At 44.4% G+C, this 25,687-nt stretch overlaps 1 protein-coding gene across 1 annotated transcript in view; it reads right to left on the bottom strand.

Annotated features, from left to right (window-relative positions):
- Positions 1 to 6,444: 6,444 nt before the first annotated feature.
- The window catches only part of LOC124798786, a 110,031-nt gene continuing 90,788 nt past the window's right edge, over positions 6,445 to 25,687 (bottom strand). Inside the window, exons 6-7 of the mRNA XM_047262315.1 lie at positions 15,179 to 15,384; positions 6,445 to 8,015 (exon numbers count right to left, since the gene is read on the bottom strand). Of these exons, the coding sequence (XP_047118271.1) occupies positions 6,523 to 8,015; positions 15,179 to 15,384 (1,699 nt within the window). The 3' untranslated portion in view covers positions 6,445 to 6,522. The remainder of the gene's footprint in view (positions 8,016 to 15,178; positions 15,385 to 25,687) is intronic.

The following is a 25,687-nucleotide window of genomic DNA, read 5'->3' as shown; positions in this document are numbered from 1 at the left end:
TAAATGTCTGAAGATGGTCTTGTAAGCCGAAAACCGGTTAACAAAAAAAGTAATATTGTAGAAAAAAGCAAACTGGTGCTTTTCATTTATTACATTGTTATGTACCTAAGCTATTTGTGTATTACCTGAAGTTTTTGTAACATTTTTTAATTGTAGTCAAGTGTACTTCAGTCGTAGTATAACGACTTTTACTACTAATTTTTCTCAAGATAATTAGACTTAGTAAACTTAAGTGACGAAGTAACTGAAAGATATAAGATGCATTTTTGAAATCAGTTCCAAAAGAAAAATTTGGTTTCTGGATCCTGATTATGCATTAATAGAGCTTTTAAAATTATGTTAGTAATGTAATTCAAGAACAATTAATGAATTTTATTTACTTTGTAATTTTTTTATAGTGGGCACGATGTACATCCCCCCCCCCTCCCCCTTGGTAATACATGTTACTGAAAATGGCTTCGTATCACGAAGGTTCATTTCAAAATTACTCAGTTCATCAAAAATGCTAATTACAAATTTTAGTTACTGTCACTGATTATTGGGCAACGGCCTTGCCGTAGTGGCTACACCGGTTTCCGTGAGATCACCGAAATTAAGCGTTGTAGGGCGTGGTCGGCACTTGGATGGGTGACCATTCAGGCCGCCATGCGCTGTTGCTATTTTTCGGGGTGCACTCAGCCTCGTGATGCCAATTAAGGAGCTACTCGGCCGAACAGTAGCGGCTTCGGACAAGAATACGATCATAACGACCGGGAGAGCGGTGTGCTGAACCCGCGCCTCTCCTATCCGCATCCTCCACTGAGGATGACACGGCGGTCGGATGGTCCCGATGGGCCATTTGTGGTCTGTAGACGGAGTGGTCACTGATTATTGAGGGAATGGCTGGACCAATCACATGTTCGCCCTGGCAGCGCAGGCGACAGATTGTTAAGATGGCTCACTACCAGTGTGCGAGCGTCATAGGAGGAGGCAATATGTGAATCCGGGTGTAATATACGATCTGCGTTAAGACGGTATAATTTGTTAGAGCTGCCTCAGGTGACGTTCTTGCGCGAGCTTGTGTTAATATAATATCGTGTTCTGATTGCTGCCGGCCAGAGTGGCCGAGCGGTTCTAGGCGCTGCAGTCTGGAACCGCGCGACCGCTACGGTCGCAGGATCGAATCCTGCCTCGGGCATGGATGTGTGTGATGTCCTTAAGTTTAACTAGTTATAAGTCCTAGGGGACTGATGACCTCAGAAGTTAATTCCCATAGTGCTCAGAGCCATTTCAGATTGCTACCATGTCTTTTGCGGTGCTCTAGAAATGATTACCATCCGGTAACATTGTGACAAATAGCGATAGACCGTCTGTCGTACTCTTTTTCTTGATTTTTGGCTTGTGTGAACAGAAATGAAATCCATTGGCATTCCATTACTCCGTTATTTCAATTTTAAAAGCACTAAATTCTTTCCACTGGGCACTGCTTCCCATAATGATTCACGCAGCCAGGTCGCTGCACTCTGAATTTACGGCCCCCAGTCCATCTCTGTCGATGTTCTCCGTCGCCCCCAAAAAATGGTTCAAATGGCTGTGAGCACTATGGGACTCAACTTCTGAGGTCATCAGTCCCCTAGAACTTATAACTAGTTAAACCTACCTACCCCTAAGGACATCACACACATCCAAGCCCGAGGCAGGATTCGAACCTGCGACCGTAGCGGTCGAGCGGTTCCGGACTGTAGCGCCTAGAACCGCTCGGCCACCCAAGCCCGCTCCGTCGCCTCCACTACGGCACCTGGGGTACAAGTTTTCTACAGGTTACACAAGCAGTTATAAGAAAGTTCTGCTCACTATTTCCTCATGAAAAAAGTCATTAACCGCACGTGGCAAATGGGGAACATCGAGACCATGACCTAAAATACGAACATTGATCTGGCTGACAGTGTTGTTAAAGTCAGAGAATGGCTTGCCATCTTTCAGGGTATTCGGATATTTTTGATCAGATACTGTACGTCACTTGTTAGACCCGCCAGGTTAGCCGAGAGCGCTGATGCGCTGCTTCCTGGACTTGGGTAGGCGCGCCGGCTCCGGATCGAATCCGCCCGCCGGATTAGCGACGAGGGCCAGTGTGCTGGCCAGCCTGGATGTGGTTTTTAGGCGGTTTTCCACATCCCCCTAGGTAAATAACGGGCTGGTCCCCACGTCCCGCTCAGTTACACGACTCACAGACATTTGAAACACATCCGCACTTTTCCACTAGACGCGGAAAATGGGGTACTCTGATTCCGTCTCGGGGGGTACAGGGTGGCGGCACGAAGGGCATCCGGCCACCCCTTCACATTAACATGCCAAATCAGATTTAACCACGCCAACCCCGCGCAAAATGCGGGACAAAGGCGCAAGCAATAGATAGAACTGTACATCACTTGTTAACCATTCAAAATATGCTAGTAGTTGATAAGGCTGTCTGATATGAGTACGTGGTTCCTCCGCTTCCTTCACCATTATAACTCAATATCTGACGCTTTTCACGCTTCTTATATACTCTGCCAGGCCCTGAAACATCACTGAACACGAACAGTAGTAACGCGGTCCGTGTGTGCACGATGTTGCACTGATATCCGATCGTACCTGATGGGTGTTTCTCTTGTGTCAGACACTGTATATTGCTGTGAAGCCTTAACATTTGGAAACTGACCAAACATAGGAATAATACACGCACAACGACAAATCCTTCTAAAACGTCAAGATGATTTTGTTGAATTCTGTATGTGTAGCTTGCATAAGTTAAAAAGATCAATAACATTATTTAGGAACTTTGTGGCAATATCTGTCACAGGTATTATTTAAATGGCTTACTGCATTCAGTGTTCTGGCTTTATGTACGTAAACAGCAGCTTCAGCTGGCGCAACTCCGAGGACAGAGCTTGGGTGCCGCAGTTCTCCAAGCAGTCGTAATGAAATTTCATAAATTTTTACTGCAACATCTTCATGGTAAACAAAACCGCCACATTCGTAAAAGGTTTTTATTGAATGAAGTCGCTCCACACTACCACATCATCAGATATATCCGAAATCTAGCACCAGATGTTCATATTCTCTCTCACTACAAGCAGACTATTAGTCCTACAGAAAAAATGAATACGACCTTTGTGCAGCAAATTTAATGTAAAACTACCTGGCAGATTAAAACTGTGTGCCGGACCGAGATTCTAACTCGGGACCTTTGCCTTTCGCGGTCCCGAGTTCGAGTCTCTGTACGACACACAGATTTAATCTGCCAGGAAGTTTCATATCAGCGCACACTCCGCTGTAGAGTGTAAATGTTGTTCTAGAAATTTAATGTAGTTAAACTTTGTGAGAGAATACGTATTCGCTGGAGGCCGCGATTTTCGGGTTATTTAAGAACAACGCGTTTGAAGGTTGTTTTTTCCCAGTACGTAATTTAAATACACTACTGGCCGTTAAAACCGCTACATCAAGATGAAATGCAGATGATAAACGGGTATTCATTGGACAAATATACTACAACTGACATGTAATTACATTTTCACGCAATTTGGGTGCATAGATCCTGAGAAATCAGTACCCAGAACACCACCTCTGGCCGTAATACAGGCCTTGATACGAGTGGGCATTGAGTCAAACAGGGCATGGATGGAGTGTACAGGTACAGCTGCCCATGCAGCTTCAACACGATACCACAGTTCATCAAGAGTAGAGACTGGCGTGTTGTGAGGAGCCAGCAGTCGAACATTTTCTGTATCCAGAAAGGCCCGTGCAGGACCTGCAACATGCAGTCGTGCATTATCCAGCTGAAATGTAGGGTTTCGCAGGGATCGAATGAAGGGTAGAGCCACAGGTCGTATCACATCTGCAACGTAACGTCCACTGTTCAAAGTGCCGCCAATGCGAACAAGACGTGACCGAGACGTGTAACCAATGGCACGCCATACCATCACGCCGGGTGATACGCCAGTATGGCGATGTCGAATACACGCTTCCAATGTGCGTTCACCACGATGTCGTCAAACACGGATGCTACCTTCATGATGCTGTAAACAGAACCTGGATTCATCCGAAAAAGTGACGTTTTGCCATTCGTGCACCCAGGTTCGTCGTTGAGTACACCATCGCAGGCGCTCCAGTCTGTGATGCAGCGTCAAGGGTAACCGCAGCCACGGTCTCCTAGCTGATAGTCCATGCTGCTGCAAACGTCGTCGAACTGTTCGTGCAGATGGTTGTTGTCTTGCAAACGTCCCGATCTGTTGACTCGGGGATCGAGACGTGGCTGCACGATCCGTTACAGCCATACGGATAAGATGCCTATCATCTCAACTGCTAGTGATACGAGGCCGTTGGGATCCAGCACGGCGTTTTGTGTTACCCTCCTGAACCCACCGATTACATATTCTGCTAACAGTCATTGGATCTCGACCAACGGGAGCAGAAATGTCGCGTTTCGATAAACCGCAATCGCGATAGGCTACAATCCGACCATTATCAAAGTCGGAAACGTGATGGTACGCATTTCTCCTCCTTACACGAGGCATCACAGCACCGTTTCACCAGACAACGCCGGTCAACTGCTGTTTGTGTATGAGAAATCGGTTGGAAACTATTCTCATGTCAGCACGCTGTAGGTGTCGCCACCGGCGCGAACCTTGTGTGAACCCTCTGAAAAGCTAATCATTTGCATATCATAGCATGCTCTTCCTGTCGGTTAAATTTCGCGTCTGTAGCTCGTCATCTTCGTGGTGTAGCAATTTTAATGGCCGTTAGGGTATGTTAAATTCTCTACTAATGCGTGCTGTTCAGATTCTGTAGGGTTAACAGTTGGCGCATAGCGAGCGAGAGATCATAAAAATCTTGCGTGTGGTATTTATAGGCGTCGTGGGTTGAATAAAACCCAGAGGTCCGGCCGGCTGAATCATCGTGTATATCCTTCATCATCAGCAACATTTCTCTCTTATCAGAGAAATAATGAAAACCATGAATGTAGCACTGGAACCCAAATCAGCGTTTCCAAGGTTATCGATCCGTTAACATTGACAAAGAAAAGAATGTGAATACATCAATTTAACAACCTCCTGGAGCATTTTAAATTTTTTGTAAATGATGAGATGAGGTGTTGTAAGTAGGCCACGTTGCGCTCTGTATGAAAATCACTGACTGCGCTGTTTGAAGTCTATGGCTGATTTGCATTGTTGGAATATTTGCTATTGTAGTGTTGGGCAGTTGGATGTGAACAGCGCGTAGCGTTGCGCAGTTGGAGGTGAGCCGCCAGCAGTGGTGGATGTGGGAAGAGAGATTTCAGAGTTTTGAGAGCGGACAGTCTGGACGTGTGTCCGTCAGAAAAACGAAATTTGTAAGACTGGATGTCGTGAACTGATATATATATTACGACTTTTGAACACTATTAAGGTAAATACATTGCTTGTTCTCCATCAAAATCTTTCATTTGCTAACTATGCCTATCAGTAGTTAGCGCCTTCAGTACTTAGAATCTTTTATTTAGCTGGCAGTATTGACGCTCGCTGTATTGCAGTAGTTCGAGTAACGAAAATTTTTGTGAGGTATAGGTTATCGTTAGTCACGTTCTTTTGTAGGGATTATTGAAAGTCAGATTGCGTTGCGCTAAAAATATTGTGAGTCAGTTTAGTGATGATCAGAATAAGTAAGGAAAGAAATGTCTGAGTACGTTCAGTTTTGCTGAGCTGTTTGAAAATCAAATAACGTAATAGGTTTACCAGCACAGTAATTCATAAATTTTTCTAAGGGGATGTTTCATAGTGTAAAACTCTGTTCAGCAATGCCTCCTATTCAAACGAAGAGTATCTTCACATAAACTCTGAAAATTAATGTTTCGGATTATTTTATTATTAAAATTGCATAGTTATACAGAAGTCTTTCGTGGTGATACATCATTTTATTGTATTGTGCTTCATTTAAATTAAATGTGCGTTTTTGACTTCTGTCCTCATTGCATAGAACCCCTTTGTTTGACTTACAGGTAATGTAGTAAACAATAAAAATCACAGCAGAACAGTACGCATTATGGTGGACCAAGTGTGACCGGCCTGTACACAGTAAATGAGCTCCCTTTAGGGTTCAACTACACTGAACACACAAAAACACTCTTGTCTTGATAGTTCACAGGCGAAGTACTGGTGCTAAACTGTTCGCATTGACCCTGTGCCTATAGTCATGTTGTACAAATGGAGAAGATGTCTTAATTATTGACGACGTCTTTGGCGCAATTGTTTTACTAATCTCCATTGCATGATGTAATTTTAGTAAGTAACTAAAAGATTTAGTGCCTGTATTACTTTGGTAATTTCACTGTTACTTAAGCTTTAGTGTTTCTCATTTCCGATGCTAAGGTTTTGCTCATGAAAGTGTCTTCCTGTTCAGGATTTTTTACTTCTCATGAAGGTATATTTATATATACCGAAACCTTGGTTAAGAATTTTAATAAATTTTTATCCTGCAACTGTTTTGGCTGTCATCCTTTATCGTGAAAAATAAAACCGTTGTGAGTCACGCTGCTGTTTCCAAAACGTTCTGTTCCACCTTCAATCTGAGCTTTCCCACATTTCTGCGCGCCGAAGAGCACAGATCCTCCCCTGGTATGATGACGTCAGGGCTCCACCATCGCTGAAGGCGGTGCCTGAGCTGGGGCAGCGCGGATCCGTTGCAGACGAAGAGCACGAAGATGGCGGGACCCTGCAGCATGGTGGCCAGGTGCACACAATAGACGTAACGGGCCACCCCTTCTGCCTGGTGGAAACCCACGCGGGCCACAATTCCCAGTCCGCTCAGGAGGAAAGTCTTCACCGACAGCAGAAGCATCTGCTTCCTCGTGCCGAATTTGCTGGTGGTAACACTCAACTTCGTCATGGACTGCCGCGTACGAAAGCACGTGTAAGCTACGATGAGGAATAGCAGCAAGTTGCAAGCCACCGACAATGAGATGGCAGTCAGCAGTAGCGCCCGGCTGTGGAACAAGTACTGCTCGCTCACGCGTTCGAGAGAGACGAAGGTGGATGAGACCACAGTCCAGAGGGACAGCGCGTACGTCACGTAGATGCGGAAGAGGCGACTGGCTTCACAAGCGTCGAGATCGTCCGGCAGCCTGAGGTGGCGAACGCCGGTGAACACCAGGTAGCAGAACGTGTTCAGCCAGATGCAGCTGAGCAGTGTGAGCGAGCTGTCCAGCTGGACAGTGGTCGCCAGGTCTGGAACGCCAAACATGCGGTACGCGACTTCCGAACACAAGATCTGCATTATTCCCGTGAACTGGAAACAGAGTAGTAATTTGCCGGGCAGATTGCGCAACTTTGGCAAGTATAAGTACACACCGGCAGTCACACATCTGAAAAAAATATTTATGGAGATCAGTGAAACTTCCAAAGACTGGAGATGGTCAATCTTAAAATTTCTGTACTTCATTGTAGGGATGCTTAAGACTTCCATCGGCGTAACTTTTCTCTCGGAATGGTATTGATATAGAAATCCTGAGGAAACATCCAACGTCGGTTCCATCCTGTTCCATTCGTACGAGTACTGAAGCGTGCAGGTGGAGTGAACAGTTTGACTAAAGAATTTCTTACACTTGAAGGAGAAAACAGCTCTGGAGACAGAACAGACGATGTCTAGGGATTTGTTTGCTGCACACGACTTGCCTTCAGAATGTGGAAAGATGCAGAGAGCTTCTCTCACAGATTTTATCATCCTGTAGGGAACGTTCTCACACACACTCTTCGAACTGATGACCATCCAGGAGAGCAAACAGATGTTGATGTTTACCCTCTGCGTATACGCCAAGTAACTGGTTACCGGGATGTAAGACAACCCATACATAAGATCTCTGCCTAGCTGTATGTGGCACGCCTCCCGTTTCCGAAGAGTTTGCTCTGAAGTCTCTTCCAGAGGACATACAGGACGCTCCAGCAGGTCCACCATGAACTGGACGCAGCTGCTATCTACCGACGTGTGGCTGTCACTTAGGTCTTCCAGTTGCCACTCATGATCTGTAACAAACACAATGTGCGTGATGTGCAGAAAATGGTGAGAACAACAAACCAATTTAAAGGAAGCGAAAAGATCCAAGTTATCGAATACTGGATATCTTCCCCATCACCTTTACTCCTGAACTGCAATGTGATCGTTTTAACCGGCCGTTTAATTGCATGAAAACATACCAAGAGATTACTGCTTTGTTACTATAAAACAATGCTTACATGAAAAAAAGTCGTTCAACATAGAGGATAATTTCGAATTAAGAGATAATGATACCAACTTAAAGAAGTGCGGTTTTGGTTCGTCAGTTTGTGTTCCAGATAAAATTAGTCTGAAAACATATTAAAAATTATGAATCATTCAAATAATAGCAGGAGTATTCCACTGAATATTCCGGAGTTTATATTTCATGAAGGAATATATTGACAGCATTACGGACATATGAAAGTGGACGAAAAATGAATTGAAATGTAATAAAAGCTCATCTGAAGAATAAAAACGCTACCTAATTATCGATGTAATTAAAAGTTAAGTAATGTTCAGAATTATACAGCTCCATGAAGGGGTTAGTTTTACGTCTAACTGTTTGAAACCGACTAGTTTGGAGAAAACTAGTGCTTATTTCGTCATGTTCCATTAAATGGAATTTTGTCAGTCTGCAGTATCAAATTGCCTACAACCTGTAAAGCAGGATAGGTGGTGATTTGGGGCACATCTAAATACAGAGTACAAGGCAGCTGGTGGCACAAGCGTCCACAATCGACTGTCCAGCACACGTTGTTAAACATGGGGACACCAACGGTCGACCCATGCACATACCGATTTTTACCCACCGACAAGACCACTTTCCATCGAGAGTGTACAGGGTCATCGAGATTGGACCACGAATCAATAGATTCCTGTCGCCTGATTGAACGAATCACGTTTCTATCACACGAGGACGACATTCGTGTGTAGGTGCGCAGTAATTCAGGCGAATGAGTACTCGAAACATATACTGCGAGAAGAATGATACTACTGGGGACATTCACCCGAGCTTCCGCGAATTCTGTGGAAGTAATCAAAGGCAACGACAGTCATGAACTACGTCAATGTTATTTCGGACTATCAGCATCCCTTCATGCTCGATGTCTTCCTCAACGCAATGACATCTTATAGCAGGATAATTGGCCCATTCACAACCCTGAAATGGTGCTACAGTGGTTTGAAAATAGTTAGAGGTTAGTAGAGATTCGCGCAGCTGTGATAAAATCTATGAACGAATATCGGATGTGCGAAGCATACAACTACTTCCACCATCATATCTTATCAATATATCAGTCAGAGAACCCGAGAAAAACTGTTCCTATGTAAAATCGCTAAAGAATTGTAACGTTTCCATCAGTAGTACCGACATGACGGCATCAGGACACTTTTGACATCAAATTGAAATGCAAATTAATTAAATTGATCAATTAATCCACCCTGACCCTGGCAACTCTCACAACACCCCCAAATGACGTAAAGTATTTTTCTCAGCCTGCCTGTGGGTCCCAACACACTCCCCCATCCGCCCTAATGGTGTGAATTTCGAATGTTGGTGGGAATGTCGTATTTGGCGTCAATTTCGAATTTCGGTGGGAATTTCTTTGTGCCACCGTTCTGCTGACATCCCACCCCTCCACCCACCAGGGAATTGGCGGGAAATTAAGATTGGTGGTATCCTTTTAGGGACTCAAACCCTGGTCTGCTTGGAAGGAAAGCCCAAGTGCACCCTCACAACACATGAAAACTGCCCAGATGCAGGAGAGGAAAGTTAGGTTAGTGTAATTTATTTATTCTGGTTCGGAGAATGAATTAAAGATAGGTCCTAATTATGTAATTAATCATAAATATTGGGCCTAATTACAAAAACTATAGCCGGCCGGTGTGGCCGAGCGGCTCTAGGCGCTTCAGTCTGGAACCGCGCGACCGCTACGGTCGCAGGTTCGAATCCTGCCTCAGGCATCGATGTGTGTGATGTCCTTAGGTTAGTTAGGTTTAAGTAGTTCTGAGTTATGGTGGACTGATGACCTCAGATGTTAAGTCCCATAGTGATCAGAGCCATTTGAACAAAAACTGTACGTGTAACACTACACAAGGATGGCGTAATATCGCGATACATTTCAAAAACTGACGATATCGTACAACTGGTGTTCCTGCTGGGAAAAGATTTCGCAATACCACTAGAAACCAGTGAGAGACACATTCAAACTCTACCCTTCACCTATAGGCTGGCAGAAAAAAGGCAGGGCTGTAAGGAACTATCTGTGCTCTTTCTGGCTGGAGATATGTTCAACTGAGAGTATCCCGGTGTTGGACAGAGTTTAAAATCTGTGTTACCTGTAAACGTACAGTCTCGTTGTTTGACGCTGCTCAAAAACCACCCTGTGGCCCAGGTAACCGAAGCCAAAACATACTGCCATAACTGATGGAAAAAATGCATCACAGTTGTAATTACACTTCGAAATTTTCGTGAAAAACCAGCTCTCATAATGAATGGGCCACAATGCAACGCGTGTACTGGGGAAAATCGTCACCCTAAAAGCCTGCAGCAGAGGTGGTAGTTGAACGTGTGTTCTCCTCGGTGTACAATCAAAAACTGCAGAAAATCAAGGCTCTTGTTCTCTCATCTCCCTCCCTCCCTCCCTTCCCCCTCCCTCCTCCCCCCTCCCACCACCAACAGGATTTTTCAAATGGCCAGCCACTCCGCTGAATGCCTTGCAGTATGAGCTGGCCGCTGTCTCACAAAGCCTCCCGCCCTTTGCCGTTTTTCTGCAGCCTCACTGCCGGCCCTCTGCAGCCACTGGCCTCACCAGGCCCTCCGCCATCTTCCGAAGTCTGTAGCATGCCTTGACGCGATGGCCTTACCCAACAGAAAACGGAAAGTTTGCAGCACCAACCTGCCTCTCTGGAGAACGCTCCAGATGTCTTTTTCGAAGCCGGATGGTGGGACACAGAAAGTCTTGTGGCTAAAGCGACCACAGCCTCGCACTGCAGTGTCTTCAGTACAATGCGTCCCATCGAGAACGCTGCTGGGCAGTCAGCATGCCTCAAAACAAAACTATATAAATCAGGGCTATTCCGACTGTGGGTTGCTTGTCTAAAGGAACAGCCATGACCTCTTAGGGAACTTGGTAACCACGTTGTTCCGAGCAGTGGACTGTAACATTTGTATTTAACGTCTACATTACTTCTATAACAAAGCAGCTATTAAGAAAGGAAAACAGAATCGCGACAATAATAAATGTCCTCTATCCACGAAAATAGGTACAATCCATTTTCTTTTAGTTTTATGAGCAGAATTGGTATACTTTTTATGTTCAATTTCCAGGATACATTTGCATCTGATTATTTTGCGATGTCCAGCCTAGTGCACTGACACCAATCACAGACGATCACATGTGTATTACAAACATTTCAGACACGCGAAATAACACTGAAGAATAGATCTTTCACACATATCGGAAAGAAAGCACAATAATTTTACATTCGACAACAAGCCGTAATTAACGATGACGTAGCTGTTTTGTACACTATGGCAGGAGTCGTTTTACCACTGCGATGCTCTTTCATACAAGCGTTTACGAAACAAATCGTGAGAGTCTGTCTTTAACGAAACCTTCTATAAGATTCTACTACGCACCTCTTCCGTTACATCGAAATCAATTACCATCTGCATGCTTACATTTCAAATTTTTGATGCATAACTCACCGCCACCGACATGTCTGTAAAGTTTCTGTAATACAGCAGCAGATTCTTAGGTTCTAGTTTTGTAAACAAGTTGGTCTATGTCAGAAAAAAACACTATCATTTCTAGACTCCATAATGAACTATAATTCAAGTAGTGTCTACATTATAATTAGAGGTTATGAAGTATGAAATTACACCTATTTTTTAAACACACAATTGTGACGATAATAATAAAAAAAAGTCAAGAGTCCACGAGAATAGAGACAGCCGATTCCTGTAATTTTTGTGAGCAAACTCAGTGTACTTTTGAGAGAACGATCTGCAGCCTAACTTTAAACAGTTATAGCACTCCTTGAAATAGAATCTCCTATAAGACATTAGCATGTCTCTCTCCCAATGTATCGAAAAACAAATACCGTCTACATGTTGTCATTGAGCATATTACATATAGCGTATCCCTCCACTGGAGCTGGAGGCCACAGCTCCAAGTCCTTTACGCATATCTGCACGAACTTTTGTTGTCTGTACTGGTTGAAGACCATATCCAGCAAACTATTAATCATACGACAGGGCTGTACTGCTCCTTCATCAGTAGTGTAAAAATCTTTGATTCCTATTACGGCTATCGCAGTTTTCCATGTCAAATCCATACCTTCCCTTACGACAGGTCATAGTCAGTTTCGTTGCATCTGTCGGAACACCCACATAGTTTATAAGCCTGCTGCTTAAGGCGAATCCATCACGCATTCCCTACTACTACTACTACTACTACTACTACTACTACTACTACTAAGTATGATACTTCACCAATAACTGAATGCTGGAGATACGAAACAATACTGACCGTATAACAACGATGGGTGGACATGTCTCATAAGTTTTTTCCTGGTGCCTGGTACCGCTGTGTCTTAAAAAGAGGCATGATCGTCTTACAAGCCGCAAGATGTTAAAAACACGATCGCATCGGCCATGTAACTGTCATATGTGGTCTTGGTTCTACAGCTGTCTGCGATTTGGAATCATGTCTTTCCATTCAGCCACCTGCCTGCTTTGGATTACAGCCACTAGCAAATCATATTCGTGGCACTCTCATATCTCGAAACGAGTCACTTCTTACAGTAAAATTCCAACGTGGTTTTAGTTAGTCCCTATGCATCTTGTAACTGCTCCTCAGATACTGCTCCGCCATCCCTGCAGCTTTACGCATGTGATCGTCTCAATTTATGTCGAAACTGAGCAAAAGTCGCAGAGAGCTACACTATTTGATCAAAAGTATCCGGACACCCCCAAAACATACGTTTTTTAATATTAAGTGCATCGTGCTGCCACCTACTGCCAGGTCCTTGACATCAACGACCTCAGTAGTCATTAGACATCGTGAGAGAGCAGAATGGGGTGTTCCACGGAACTCACACACTTCGAACGTGGTCAGGTGATTGGGTGTCGCTTGGGTCATAAGCCTGTACGCGAGATTTCCACATTCCTAAACGTCCCTAGGTCCTCTGTTTCCGATGTGACAGGGAAGTGGAAACGCAAAAGGACACATATAGCACAAAAGCGTACAAGCCGAATTCGTCTGTTGACTGATAGAGAACGCTGACAGATGCAGAGGGTCGTAATGTGTGATAGGCAGATATATATCCAGACCATCAGACAGGAATTCCAAACTGCATCAGGATCCACTGCAAGTACTATGACAGTTAGGCGGGAGGTGAGAAAACTTAGATTTCATGGTCGAGCGGCTGCTGTTAAGCCACTCATCACGCCGGTAAATGCCAAACGACGCCTCGCTTGGTGTAAGGAGCGTAAACACTGGACGACTGAACAGTGGAAAAACGTTGTGTGGAGTGACGAATCACGGTACTCAATGTGGCGATCCGATGGCAGGGTGTGGGTGTGGCGAATGCCCGGTGAACGTCACGTGCCAGCGTGTGTAGTGCTAACAGTAAAATTCGGAGGCGGTGGTGTTATGGTGTGGTCGTTTTTGCATGGATGGGGCTTGCATCCCTTGTTGTGGCACTATTACCGCACAGGCTTACATTACTGTTAAAAAAAAACTGACGAACGGGACTCGATCCAGCGACCCAACGATTACGGGGCTTGAACGCTAACCAGTTCTTTATTTTATTGTTCTAATTTTGTTCGCTTCATTTTTTCGGTGCGGATGTCCCATGACACCCGTTCAAGTTCAGTGTTCTTTTGTTGACTCAGATTTTTTATTACAGAGGGCAGCCAACCCTCTGATCGAACACGCTGAGCTACCGTGCCGGCACTAGTCGGCTGCCGACGCTTCGTGGTGCAATTGAACACGCACAGGTATATATTTGACGACTGAAATTATCTTGCGATTTTCTCAATAATTCTTGAGAAGTACGCACTACTGCTTACACGTTTTGTTGTCCTAGTGGAGTACTACGAGTGTACGAAGTTTGCAGTAAATCCGCGTTCCAGACGTCATGGCCTCCCCTTGTTAGTGGTACATATCTCTGGAAATGGCTGCTAATGGTCTCCAAATAGCCGAACATGACGGTTTCCTATAATGAATACCTGACATTGTGGGCTGGAGAGCGATCAAGCTTCTGGTATGAAGATTTTTTTTTGCCTTGATACACGCGATACACGCGATAAAGAGAATAAAGATGATAAAATGCTTCAAACCAGAAGCTTTTTCTGCATAAACATTGCCGGTCAATGATCGGTTCAGTTGGACCCGGGGACCCACTCCATTCCATGTAAACAATGCCCTCACCCTTATGCAGCCACAACCGGCTTGCACAATTCCTTGTTTACAACTTGGATCCACGGCTTCATGGGGTCTGCAGCATACTCGAACGCTGTCAACTGAAATCGGGACTCATCTGAGCAGTCCACGGTTTCCCAATCGTCTTGGGTGCAACCGATATGGTCACGAGCCCAGGAGAAGAGCTGTAGGCCATGTCGTGCTTTCAGCAAAAGCACTTTTTGTAGAATTAACTTAGAGGGAAAAAATGTTTAGTGTAAATGAATCAAATAAATATTTAAAGAATCACGGACCTCTTATTATCGTACAAAGCGATTCGTACTACACACATCTCTTTCTGAATGCCGCACGAGGTAGCCGCGCAGTCTTAGGCACCTCGCCGCAACTCGCGCGACTGGGGAGCCGTCGGAGGTTCGAGACCTCCCTGGGACATGAGTGTATGTGTTGTCCTTAGCGTAAACAAGTTTAAGTCAGATTAACTAGTGTGTAAGCCTAGGGTACGAAGACCACAGCAGATTGGCCCCACAGGAACTTACGACAAATTTGCAAAATTTCTGAATAATACGCCTTTCAACTGATATTTTTTAACCTAATGTTAGAAGGAGAAATTTGTAAAATGGGCCGAAATACTCAATGCCATGATTTGCATACTGCTTTGCGGAAGAGATTCGTAAGCCTTTACATGGAATTTAGAAATGAAGAATTGGAAGATTTTTACTTACCTTTCCCAACGAAGTAATAGCAAGTTTCGAAGAACACACGGGTTTTCCGAAACCATTTGTAAACGAGATACGTGTGCACTGCGTCAGCCAGCTGCAGCACCTCCGGCGTTCCTCCAATGACTTTCTCGCATTTCTCTGCAAAATCTTCCCAAAACGTCGTTCTCCTGTCGTGATAGTGCAGTAATCGATCGTACGTCAGTGCATACCTGCAACAGCAACACGAGCTCGGAAACAAGTGACAGTACCAGTTGCAATTTTATTTTATGTCACCTCCACTGGTCCCAGCCACCAGGACCAAATTCCAGTGGCTTTCTGAACAATATAGAGAATATTAGGTACCATGGAATGAGTTTCACTACTGGCCATAAAAATTTGCTGCACCACAAAGATGATGTGCTGCAGACGCGAAATTTAACCTACAGGAAGAAGATGCTGTGACATGCAAATGATTAGCTTTTCACAGCATTCACACAAGGTTGGCGCCGATGGCGACACCTACAACGTGCCGACATGAGGAAAGTTTCCAACCGATTTCTCATACACAAACGGCAGTTGACCGGCGTTGCCTGGCGAAACGTTGTTGTGACACCGCGTGTAAGGAGGAGAAATGCGTACCATCACGTTTCCGACTATGGTAAAGGTCGGATTGTAGCCTATAGCGATTGCGCTTTATCGTATCGCCACATTGCTGCTCGCGTTAGTAGAGATCCTGTGACTGTTAGGGGAATATGAAATCGATGGGTTTAGGAGTGTAATACGGAACGCCGTGCTGGATCCCAACGGCCTTGTATCACTAGCAGTCGAGATGACAGGTATCTTATCCGCATGGCTGTAACGGAACGACGTCTCGTTCCCTGAGTCCACAAATGGGGACGTTTGCAAGACAACAACCATCTCCACGAACAGGTCGACGACGTTTGCAGCAGCATGGACTATTAGCTCGGAGACCATGGCTGCGGTTACCCTCGACGCTGCATCACAGACAGGAGCGCCTGCGATGGTATACTCAACGACGAACCTGGGTGCACGAATTGCAAAACGTCATTTTTTTACGGATGAATCCAGGTTCTGTTTACAGCATCATGACAGTCGCTTCCGTGTTTGGCGACATCGCGGTGAACGCACATTGGAAGCGTGTATCCGTCATCGCCATACTGGCGTATCACCCGGCGTGATGGTATGGAGTGCCATTGGTTACAAGTCTCGGTCACCTCTTGTTCGCATTGACGGCACTTTGAACAATGCACGTTACATTTCAGATGTGTTACGACCCGTGGCTCTATCCTTCATTCGATCCCTGCGAAACCCTACATTTCAGCAGGATAATGCACGACCGCCTGTTGCAGGTCCTGTAAGGGCCGTTCTGCATACAGAAAATGTTCGACTTCTACCCTGGCCATTACATTCTCTAGATCTCTCACCAACTGTAAACGTCTGGTCAATGGTAGCTGAGCAACTGGCTCGTCACAATACGCCAGCCACTACTCTTGATGAACTGTGGTATCGTGTTGAAGCTGCATGGGCAGCTGTACCTGTACACGCCATCGAAGCTCTGTTTGACTCAATGCCCAGGCGTATCAAGGCCGTTATTACGGCCAGAGGTGGTTGTTCTTGGTACTGATTTCTCAGTATCTATGCACCCAGATTGCGTGAAAATGTAACCACATGTCAGTTCTAGTATAATATATTTGTCCAATGAATACCCGTTTATCATCTGCATTTCTTTTTGGTGTAGCAATATTAATGGCCAGCAGTGTAAATTACAAATAGATTATTAGGAGCATTCAAAATGGAACGAGCCGCAAGCTGTAAAACGAAAACCGCTGAAGGAACGGTAATGCCACAGAGTGCGGAAGGAGATGTGGCAGCCACCCAAGGGCGCTGGGTTCATAATTCGCCGCTGGAGCAACGTGGGCTCACAGCCACGTGGAGTCGAAGCGAGCACGGCACTCGCAGTGACACTTTTGACCGCGAATGCTCGGAACCGCACTAAACCGTGCTTAGACTATCACTCGATCATGAAAACAGCACCCGCCTGTTTCATTTACATGCAAAACTCCGCACTTGGCTGCTAGCGTCATCAGACGGTGGGATGCTGTAGCTGAACTAACAGGCGCTCGAGTAGTGAGAATGGTGTAGCTACAGTACTAACGCCTCTTGGAGCGTTAGCATGCGGGATACTATGTAAAATGTGTACCGTTATATTATGAAGAGAGTTAATCCTACGAATGTGGGCCGAATACTAGGGACGAAGTAGCAAGTTCCTGAATATGGGAATGAAATCGAGATCGAGAGCAGAGTTCACTGATGTATAATATAACATAATAACTGAGGAATATAATGGGGATGACACAGAAACACATGACGCTACACTGGATGTAAACAGGGTGGTCCATTGATCGTGACTGGGCCAAATATCTCAAGAAATAAGCGTCAAAAGAAAAACTACAAAGAACGAAACTTGTCTAGCTTGAAGAGGGAAAACAGATGGCACTATGGTTGGCCCGCTAGATGGCGCTGCCATAGGTCAAACGGATATCAACTGCGTTTTTTAAAATAGGAACCCCCATTTTTTATTACATATTCGTGTAGTATGTAAAGAAATATGAATGTTTTAGTTGGACCTCTTTTTTCTCTTTGTGATATATGGCGCTGTAATAGTCACAAACATATGGCTCAGAATTTTAGACGAACAGGTGGTAACAGGTAGGTCTTTTTAAATAAAATAACAGAACGTAGGTACGTTTGAACATTTTATTTCGGTTGTTCCAATGTAACACATGTACCTTTGTGAACTTATCATTTCTGAGAACGCATGAGGTTACAGCGTGATTGCCTGTAAATACCACATTAATGCAATAAATGCTCAAAATGGTGTCCGTCAACCTCAATGCATTTGGCAATACGTGTAACGGCATTCCTCTCGACAGCGAGTAGTTCGCCTTCTGTAATGTTCGCACATGCATTGGCAATGCGCTGACGCATGTTGTCAGGCGTCGTCGGTGGATCACGATAGCAAATATCCTTCAACTTTCCGCACAGAAAGAAATCCGGGGACGTCAGATCCGGTGAACGTGCGGGCCATGGTATGGTGCTTCGACGACCAATCCACCTGTCATGAAATATGCTATTCAATACCGCTTCAACCGCACGCGAGCTATGTGCCGGACATCCATCATGTTGGAAGTACATCGCCGTTCTGTCATGCAGTGAAACATCTTGTAGTAACGTCGGTAGAACATTACATAGGAAATCAGCATACATTGCACCATTTAGATTGCCATAGATAAAAAGAGGGCCAATTATCCTTCCTCCCATAATGCCGCACTATACATTAACCCACCAAGGTCGCTGCTGATCCACTTGTCGCAGCCATCGTGGATTTTCCGTTGCCCAATAGTGCATATTATGCCGGTTTACGTTACAGCTGTTGGTGAATGACGCTTCGTCGCTAAATAGAACGCGTGCAAAAAATCTGTCATCATCCCGTAATTTATCTCGTGCCCAGCTGCAGAACTATACACCAGGTTCAAAGTCGTCGCCATGCAATTCGTGGTGCATAGAAATATGCTACTGGTGCAATCGATGTTGATGTAGCATTCCCGAGTCTCACGCAGTTTGTCTGCTACTGATGAGCGGATTAGCCTCGACAGCAGCTAAAACACCTACTTGGGCATCATTATTTGTTGCAGGTCGCGGTTGACGTTTCACATGTGGCTGAACACTTCCTGTTTCCTTGAATAATGTAGTTGTCCGGCGAGCGGTCCGCACACTTGGATGATGTCGTCCAGGATACCGAGCAGCATACATAGCACACCCCGTTGGGCATTTTGATCACAATAGCCATACATCAACACGATACCGACCTTTTCCGCAATTGGTAAACGGTCCATTTTAACACGGGTAATGTATCACGAAGCAAATACCGTCCGCACTGGCGGAATGTTACGTGATACCACGTACTTATACGTTTGTGACTATTACAGTACCATCTATCACAAGGCGAACAAAGTGGTCCAACTAAAACAGTCATATTTCTTTACGTACTACACCCATTTGTAATAAAAATGGGGGTTCCTATTTTAAAAAAAAATGCAGTTGACATCCATTTGACCTATGGCAGCGCCATCAAGCGGGCCAACCATAGCGCCATCTGGTTTCCCCCTTCAAGCTAGACGAGTTTCGTTCTTTGTAGTTTTTTCGTTTGATGCTTATTTCGTGAGATATTTTGTCCAGTCACTATTAATGGACCACCCTGTATACTGGTTTTGAAGGCGAGTAAAAACCTGAAATTGAAGGTGGCTCATTAAGCGGTACACGGCGTTTATCTCCAGAGCAGCAGGAACAATCCAGGCAAAGCGAGTACGAACCATTCCCACCCAAACAGTCGATACCCAATGTGATATAAGATATTCATGATAGGGTCCCAGAGAGCATTTAATAGAGACTATTAACATCGTGATTTCAATTCCTATAGCAAACTAATGAGACGTTACAAGTGCAGTAAAAGCAAATCCAGTTGCAGATTAATACTTAATTCTGTGTCCAGAAAAAGACGAGTAGGAGCTCGTTTCAAAGTAAACGGAGTGTCGCAATTAAAAACTACAAAAGGAGTATGTAATATCACAATTTGACACAGCAAGATGGTAGGGATCTACAGTTTGGTACTGGAATCTGCAAATATGGGCACTAGAAGCGTCTAAAATAGTCTGATGGACAATTTCAAAGCTTCGATTTCTCTTGTCTACAATCTTAAGGCTGAATATGGCATTTCATCCAGGACGTAGAAGACGATTTTAATGTAAGTTATAAGGCACAACAGTTCGTAGAGGAAGTGAACATGTTTATGGCTGAGCAAGTTGTGGAAAAAGTAAGTATTTGGAACAGTAACTAGTCAGTTCCAGTATGAAACATCTTCATTATCAACACTGCATCACAGAGGAGAAAAAACTACAGCTAGTGTGTTGCAGTTTGCATATAGCTCTACTCACAGTTAGAAAAATGATATGGTTTTGTCAATGACAGGTAGACTGGAAAACAAGTTCTGTTCTCACGGCACACAGGGCACTTTCGGCCTGAATATTTCAAAGAAATTGGAAACATCGTACCGACGAAGCATTCATGTGGAGGGAGGCAAAAATGGAAAAACGATTAAAGAACTTCAGTCCTTGACGAACACGTAAAAAATTAAAAGAGCCTATATCTGCTTGGTTCCTGAGCAGGTCGTACAGAACGTATCGTTCTAATGCAAGTTTTCCAAAGATGCTATAGTGAAAATATTGCCAACATCTTGATGTTTATTCCTTTCGGGAGTATAGAGTCTATTTCAAAGGGATTGCTGATTTTGTAAGACAACAGTGTGCTAAGCCCCAAGGAAGACACATGATCGTTATTTCATCATCAACGTTCACTCTGTGATTTATAGTCAGTTTTCTGCCTGTGTTGCAATATGCTTGGCTAAAGGCAGATTGTGACATTGACATACCCATATCATAATTGTAAAATGTAATTAGTGAGGCTTTTGATATTGGACTGCTTGAATGCGAAAAGGATTTTGAATGTAAAAACGTGGCTTTCGTGAATTGTGCACATTTTTCACATACGCTTTGTTTTGACCACCTCATCGAAATCTCGCAACTGCCCTATGAGAACTAATACGACTATCAGGTCTGTAGGTTAACCAGTGGTTTTTTGGCATAGTTGATTGAAAATGTAAGGATGCTATGACGTCATTTAATTACGTATATTATCCCCCCGGTGGTACTGGTATCTTGTTACTTTGTCTCTCTCTGTTAATATGTCGCTTGTGGTAGAATGCAGCGTTTTACAGGGAAATGACACAGGGCACTGTATAATACAGTTGAGACCTGGTAGTCAGGGGAAGGCAGGATTCGGTTACGATTGTGGGCGGGGCCGTAATCAGTTAATATTGGTTGCCTTTTACAGTTACACACATTTATTTCAAAACAGTAATTCCAGACTCAACAATAAATGAAAAACCTCACGCTATTAATGAAGGAATGAATAACTGTGTAAAATAATAGTGTTTTCAGGGCATTACAGTTTAGCAACTCACCATAAAATACAGATACAACAGACGATGTTTTAAAAACAAGCCACTGTGATCACGGCTGAAGGCCTTATACACCAAGAATGGCAATAAATTAAGAATGTTTAAGAACTCGCTGCAATTTACAACTTACAAATATTAAAACAGTACAGGTAAATGGCCATAAACACAGTAGAAGGCATCAGACGCCATATATAGCAGTAAATAAGGTTTTAACGCTTACTGCTTAAAATACCGATACCAAATTAAAACGTTTAAGGCAAACAACCACAACCACAATTACGGCTGAAGGCCTTACACGCAAGGAATGGCAATCATACTAAAAAATTTATAAAGCTGCCGTAAAACAGCAAATACAATAGCAATGGTTAATTTAAGAAAAAAAGCAACTGATCATCAAACAAATGAAATAAAATGATGCTAAACCTTGTAAGATAACCCTTACACTTAAAATACAGATACAACAGATAATGTTTTTAAAAAAAGCCACTGTGATTACGGCTCAAGGCCATATACGCCAAGAATGGTAATAAACTAAGAATGTTTAAGAACTCAGTGCAATTTACAACTTAAAAATATTAAGATATTACAGGTAAGTAGCCACAAACACAGCAGACGGCATCACAACCTTTAATGTAGGCATTACAAGGTATTATAATAAATAATACAATAATAAAACACAAGGACCAGTCACATACAGTGCTCCAGGAATCGACCTCTGAGGACAAACACTTTCGCGAGCGATGGGATAGGCAGCCAAGAGTTGCATTCTCTTCACAAGATGGTAACTCAGACTAGCGGCTGTCCAGCGATGACTACTGACAACTTGCTGAAGCTACCTGACGTCAACAAACCAAGTACAACGATGGAACAATAAGCCAAAGCCGGAACGGCGGTCTGCACTACATCCCCAGAATACAGTGTTTACAGTGCCCGGAACGAGAAAGGAAATACTAGCACCAGAGTAGAAAAAAATCATCAACCGGCCTACAATCAAGAAAACTGTCAAAAGTACACACGTTACCGGACAGCAGCGGCAAGCGAGGAAACGTACACTGTCGTTACATACGCTTACCCTCAGGGTAGGTCACTGGGGCGTTAGCGGCCACCAGGCAGGAAAAATACCGCTGGTTGAACTTAACAAACTGTAACAAGCTGAAAGCAGTAAGCAGTAATAAGAAGTCGAGGACAGCTAATCAGATCTGACTTCCCCAAGCGCTCCACTCATTGCTCTTCGCCTCGGCTACACTACGAGCAGCAAGACCCAAGTCACTGGAAAATCGCGAGATATCGCAATGGTGGTTTCTCTACTTGAATTCAAGTGCACTCATTTTAAAGTTTGCAGGATCCGGTTTACGACGAGATCGTGCACCCTCGTGACAAATGCGGTCCTTCAATCCGGCAGTCCATGCGAGCCGCCAGCAGTCCCGGACTGTTGTCGCACTGTGCAGACCTGGCTGCTCCTCAGCCCCCAACCAACTCTGCACTGACACAACGTCGCCCCAAAGATAGAGCAACAGCTCCTACATATCGATAACCGCCGCAGCTGCCACTAGCGGACAGGCAACGCTTGCGAAACGAGTGGCGCCGATTAAAACGATAAGAAGACAAACAACCGCAACCATGCCAACTAAAGGATACCGTCTGGCCTCCAACAGAGGGCGGAAACCTACAAACAGCACCAACGCGAGCCGCGGCACTGCTCAACAGTGTTATTGTAATCAAGCTGTTGTGTGGCTCTGAGCCTTCGGGGTCAGAAGTGTGTCTTGTCAGCCGATCTGAAGACGGCGAAATGGAGGCTTCCAAAGAACAGCAAAGTGGTGTGGAATTTTCCGTGTCAGGCGAAGGAGTGCAGCGAACGGAAGTTCATCAAAGAATGGGACAACTGTAGGCAGAGCATTGCTTTTCCATGGCAGTTCCCACGTTCATTCCGACACCTGCGGCTGCCGCTACTCGCCGGTTGTCAGTAATGAAGACATCCACATGCTGGACAATGGTACTGGGAGTGTATAATGGCGTTGCAGACTGTGTGTGATATCGGCCAACGACGTCCGTTATTCCTTGAAGCGCTTGTGCCGCTCCTTGACCCTTGCAATGGTCAGTGCTCTCCGTACACAGGCGCAACACTTCGATGAATTTACGTTCCCCGACTCCTTCAGCTGTCATGAAACGCTCTGCACCCATTTGCTCTTCTTTTGGAGCCTCCATTTCCCCGTTTTCAGCAGGACTGAGTGCAGTGGACGGTCGAGGCGTGAGGCTACCCGCTCTGGCGTCACATGAGTGTGTGTTCACCCCGATCTAACGACTAATTCGGGGGCTCAGCGCTCTTGTAAGGACTACACCTTTTTCCGTGTCGTTGGTATTACGATACCTTCAGCGGTTTTCATTTATTAGCTTCCGGCTCGTTTCTTTTTTCAATACTCCTTTTAAAAACAAAGAGTACCAGCACACAACAATACAATTTTGTATAACAACTTGCCGTCCGGTGTTAAGTTCTAGGCGCTTCAGTCTGGAACCGCGTGACCGCTACGGTCGCAGGTTCGAATCATGCCTCGGGCATGGATGTGTGTGATGTCCTTAGGTTAGTTAGGTTTAAGTAGTTCTAAGCTCTAGGGGACTGATGACAATATATGTTAAGTCCCATAGTGCTCAGAGACCTTTGAACCATTTTTTATAACAACTTGTCCACAATTTTGGAAAGTGACGTGCAGAACATGAATGTATGAGCTAGGTGCCGTGTAGGTACACAGACATACTGGTGAGACATGTGAAGTGGCAGTGCTTATTTAGGAACGAGATGGATTACAGGGAAGGCTAGGAGAGAGCAGGGAAGGTGGACAGGGGCAAGCCAATAATAGGAATGGCATTCGTAGAGTGCTTAAGTACATTGCTCCAAAAGTAAAAACAAAATACAGGAACACATCGCATTTAAAAGAATTACGCACATGTATGACAGAAAGCACAGTAAAAAGGAATGCGCAAAATAATTAAAGACAGCAGATGACGATTAGAGAATTTTGACTTAGGGAGTGTGGTGCTGGTGGTGGTGGTGGTGGTTGGTGTTTAACGTCCCGTCGACAACGAGGTCATTAGAGACGGAGCGCAAGCTCGGGTTAGGGAAAGATTGGGAAGGAAATCGGCCGTGCCCTTTCAAAGGAACCATCCCGGCATTTGCCTGAAACGATTTACGGAAATCACGGAAAACTTAAATCAGGATGGCTGGAGACGGGATTGAACCGTCGTCCTCCCGAATGCGAGTCCAGTGGGCTAACCACTGCGCCACCTTGCTCGGTGACTGAGGGAGTGTCGAGCACGGAAAACCAGTGATGAAAAACAAGTGGAAACAGCAAATGCAATTCTGTATGGAGACAAGGTGTTCATACAGCATGAAACCCGAGGTATTGACGGTGACCTGTTGCTTACAGCAAATGAGGCAGACATAGTAAGGTTCCTCATGTAGCAATGTATATGAAGCTATCGCTGTCACATATAGTGGCACAGCCTGTATTATAGTCTGAGACGTGCAACATTTTTTACTATCATCATTGATTCTTCCATGTACAGACTGCCCTTTTTAATCGGAGCACTTCATTATTGTCTCACGGTTCTTGTACAAGTCGTACGTAATGCGTAAATCGCTAGAGCTTCCAAATATCGTGCCCCATTTTACGACGCTGAGTGTATTCCGAACTGATTATCTGACAAGAAGAGCACTATCCAACAGCGAAAGTTTATAGAGTATTTTTAAAAACCATTTAAATCAGACTGTCATATTGTTTTAAAAAAGTAAATCTTATAAATCCTCCAAATTGGTGCCATCAATGAAAAAGTAGATTCCACCCGTCAGAAACGAGGATAAAGCGTAAGTGATGAGTATGCGTATCAAAATTCTTTGAAACAGCCACCACACCTAGTGGTGTCTTGTGATGGTCCCTTCTTAGGGTTACAGCTGAAGATAATACACGTTTTTGTAGGAGGTAGAGTACTGTGAGTCAAATTGACGAAAATAAAACTGGAGGAAATCGTCAACGTTGCTCTGGAAGTGATCTGAGCAACGGAAGAAGCAGGAGATGGGGAAATTCAGAAAGACAGCCACTATAGGGGAATACTGTCTTGAACAAAGCCACCTGCATCTCGAGGTTGTCGGTTGAGGCGTCAGGAAGGTTTCCTGTCGCTTATAAAAGACTTGAATTGTCAAAAATAACATTATTTCCTCGTAATGTCGGATTGATTACTTAGTGAACGAGTAAACGAAAACGGCTACGAAAAATGCATAGCTAACTTAGTGCTACGGATAAGAGCTTGCAGAAAACATCAGGTTGTACACTACTGGCCATTAAAATTGCTGCACCACGAAGACGACGTGCTACAAACGCGGAATTTAACCGACAGGAAGAAGATGCTGTGATATGCAAATGATTATCTTTTCAAAACATTCA

This window comes from Schistocerca piceifrons, chromosome 5, assembly GCF_021461385.2.
Source record: "Schistocerca piceifrons isolate TAMUIC-IGC-003096 chromosome 5, iqSchPice1.1, whole genome shotgun sequence".
Classification (NCBI taxonomy): domain Eukaryota; kingdom Metazoa; phylum Arthropoda; class Insecta; order Orthoptera; family Acrididae; genus Schistocerca; species Schistocerca piceifrons.
This window is presented reverse-complemented; position numbering and strand designations above follow the sequence as displayed.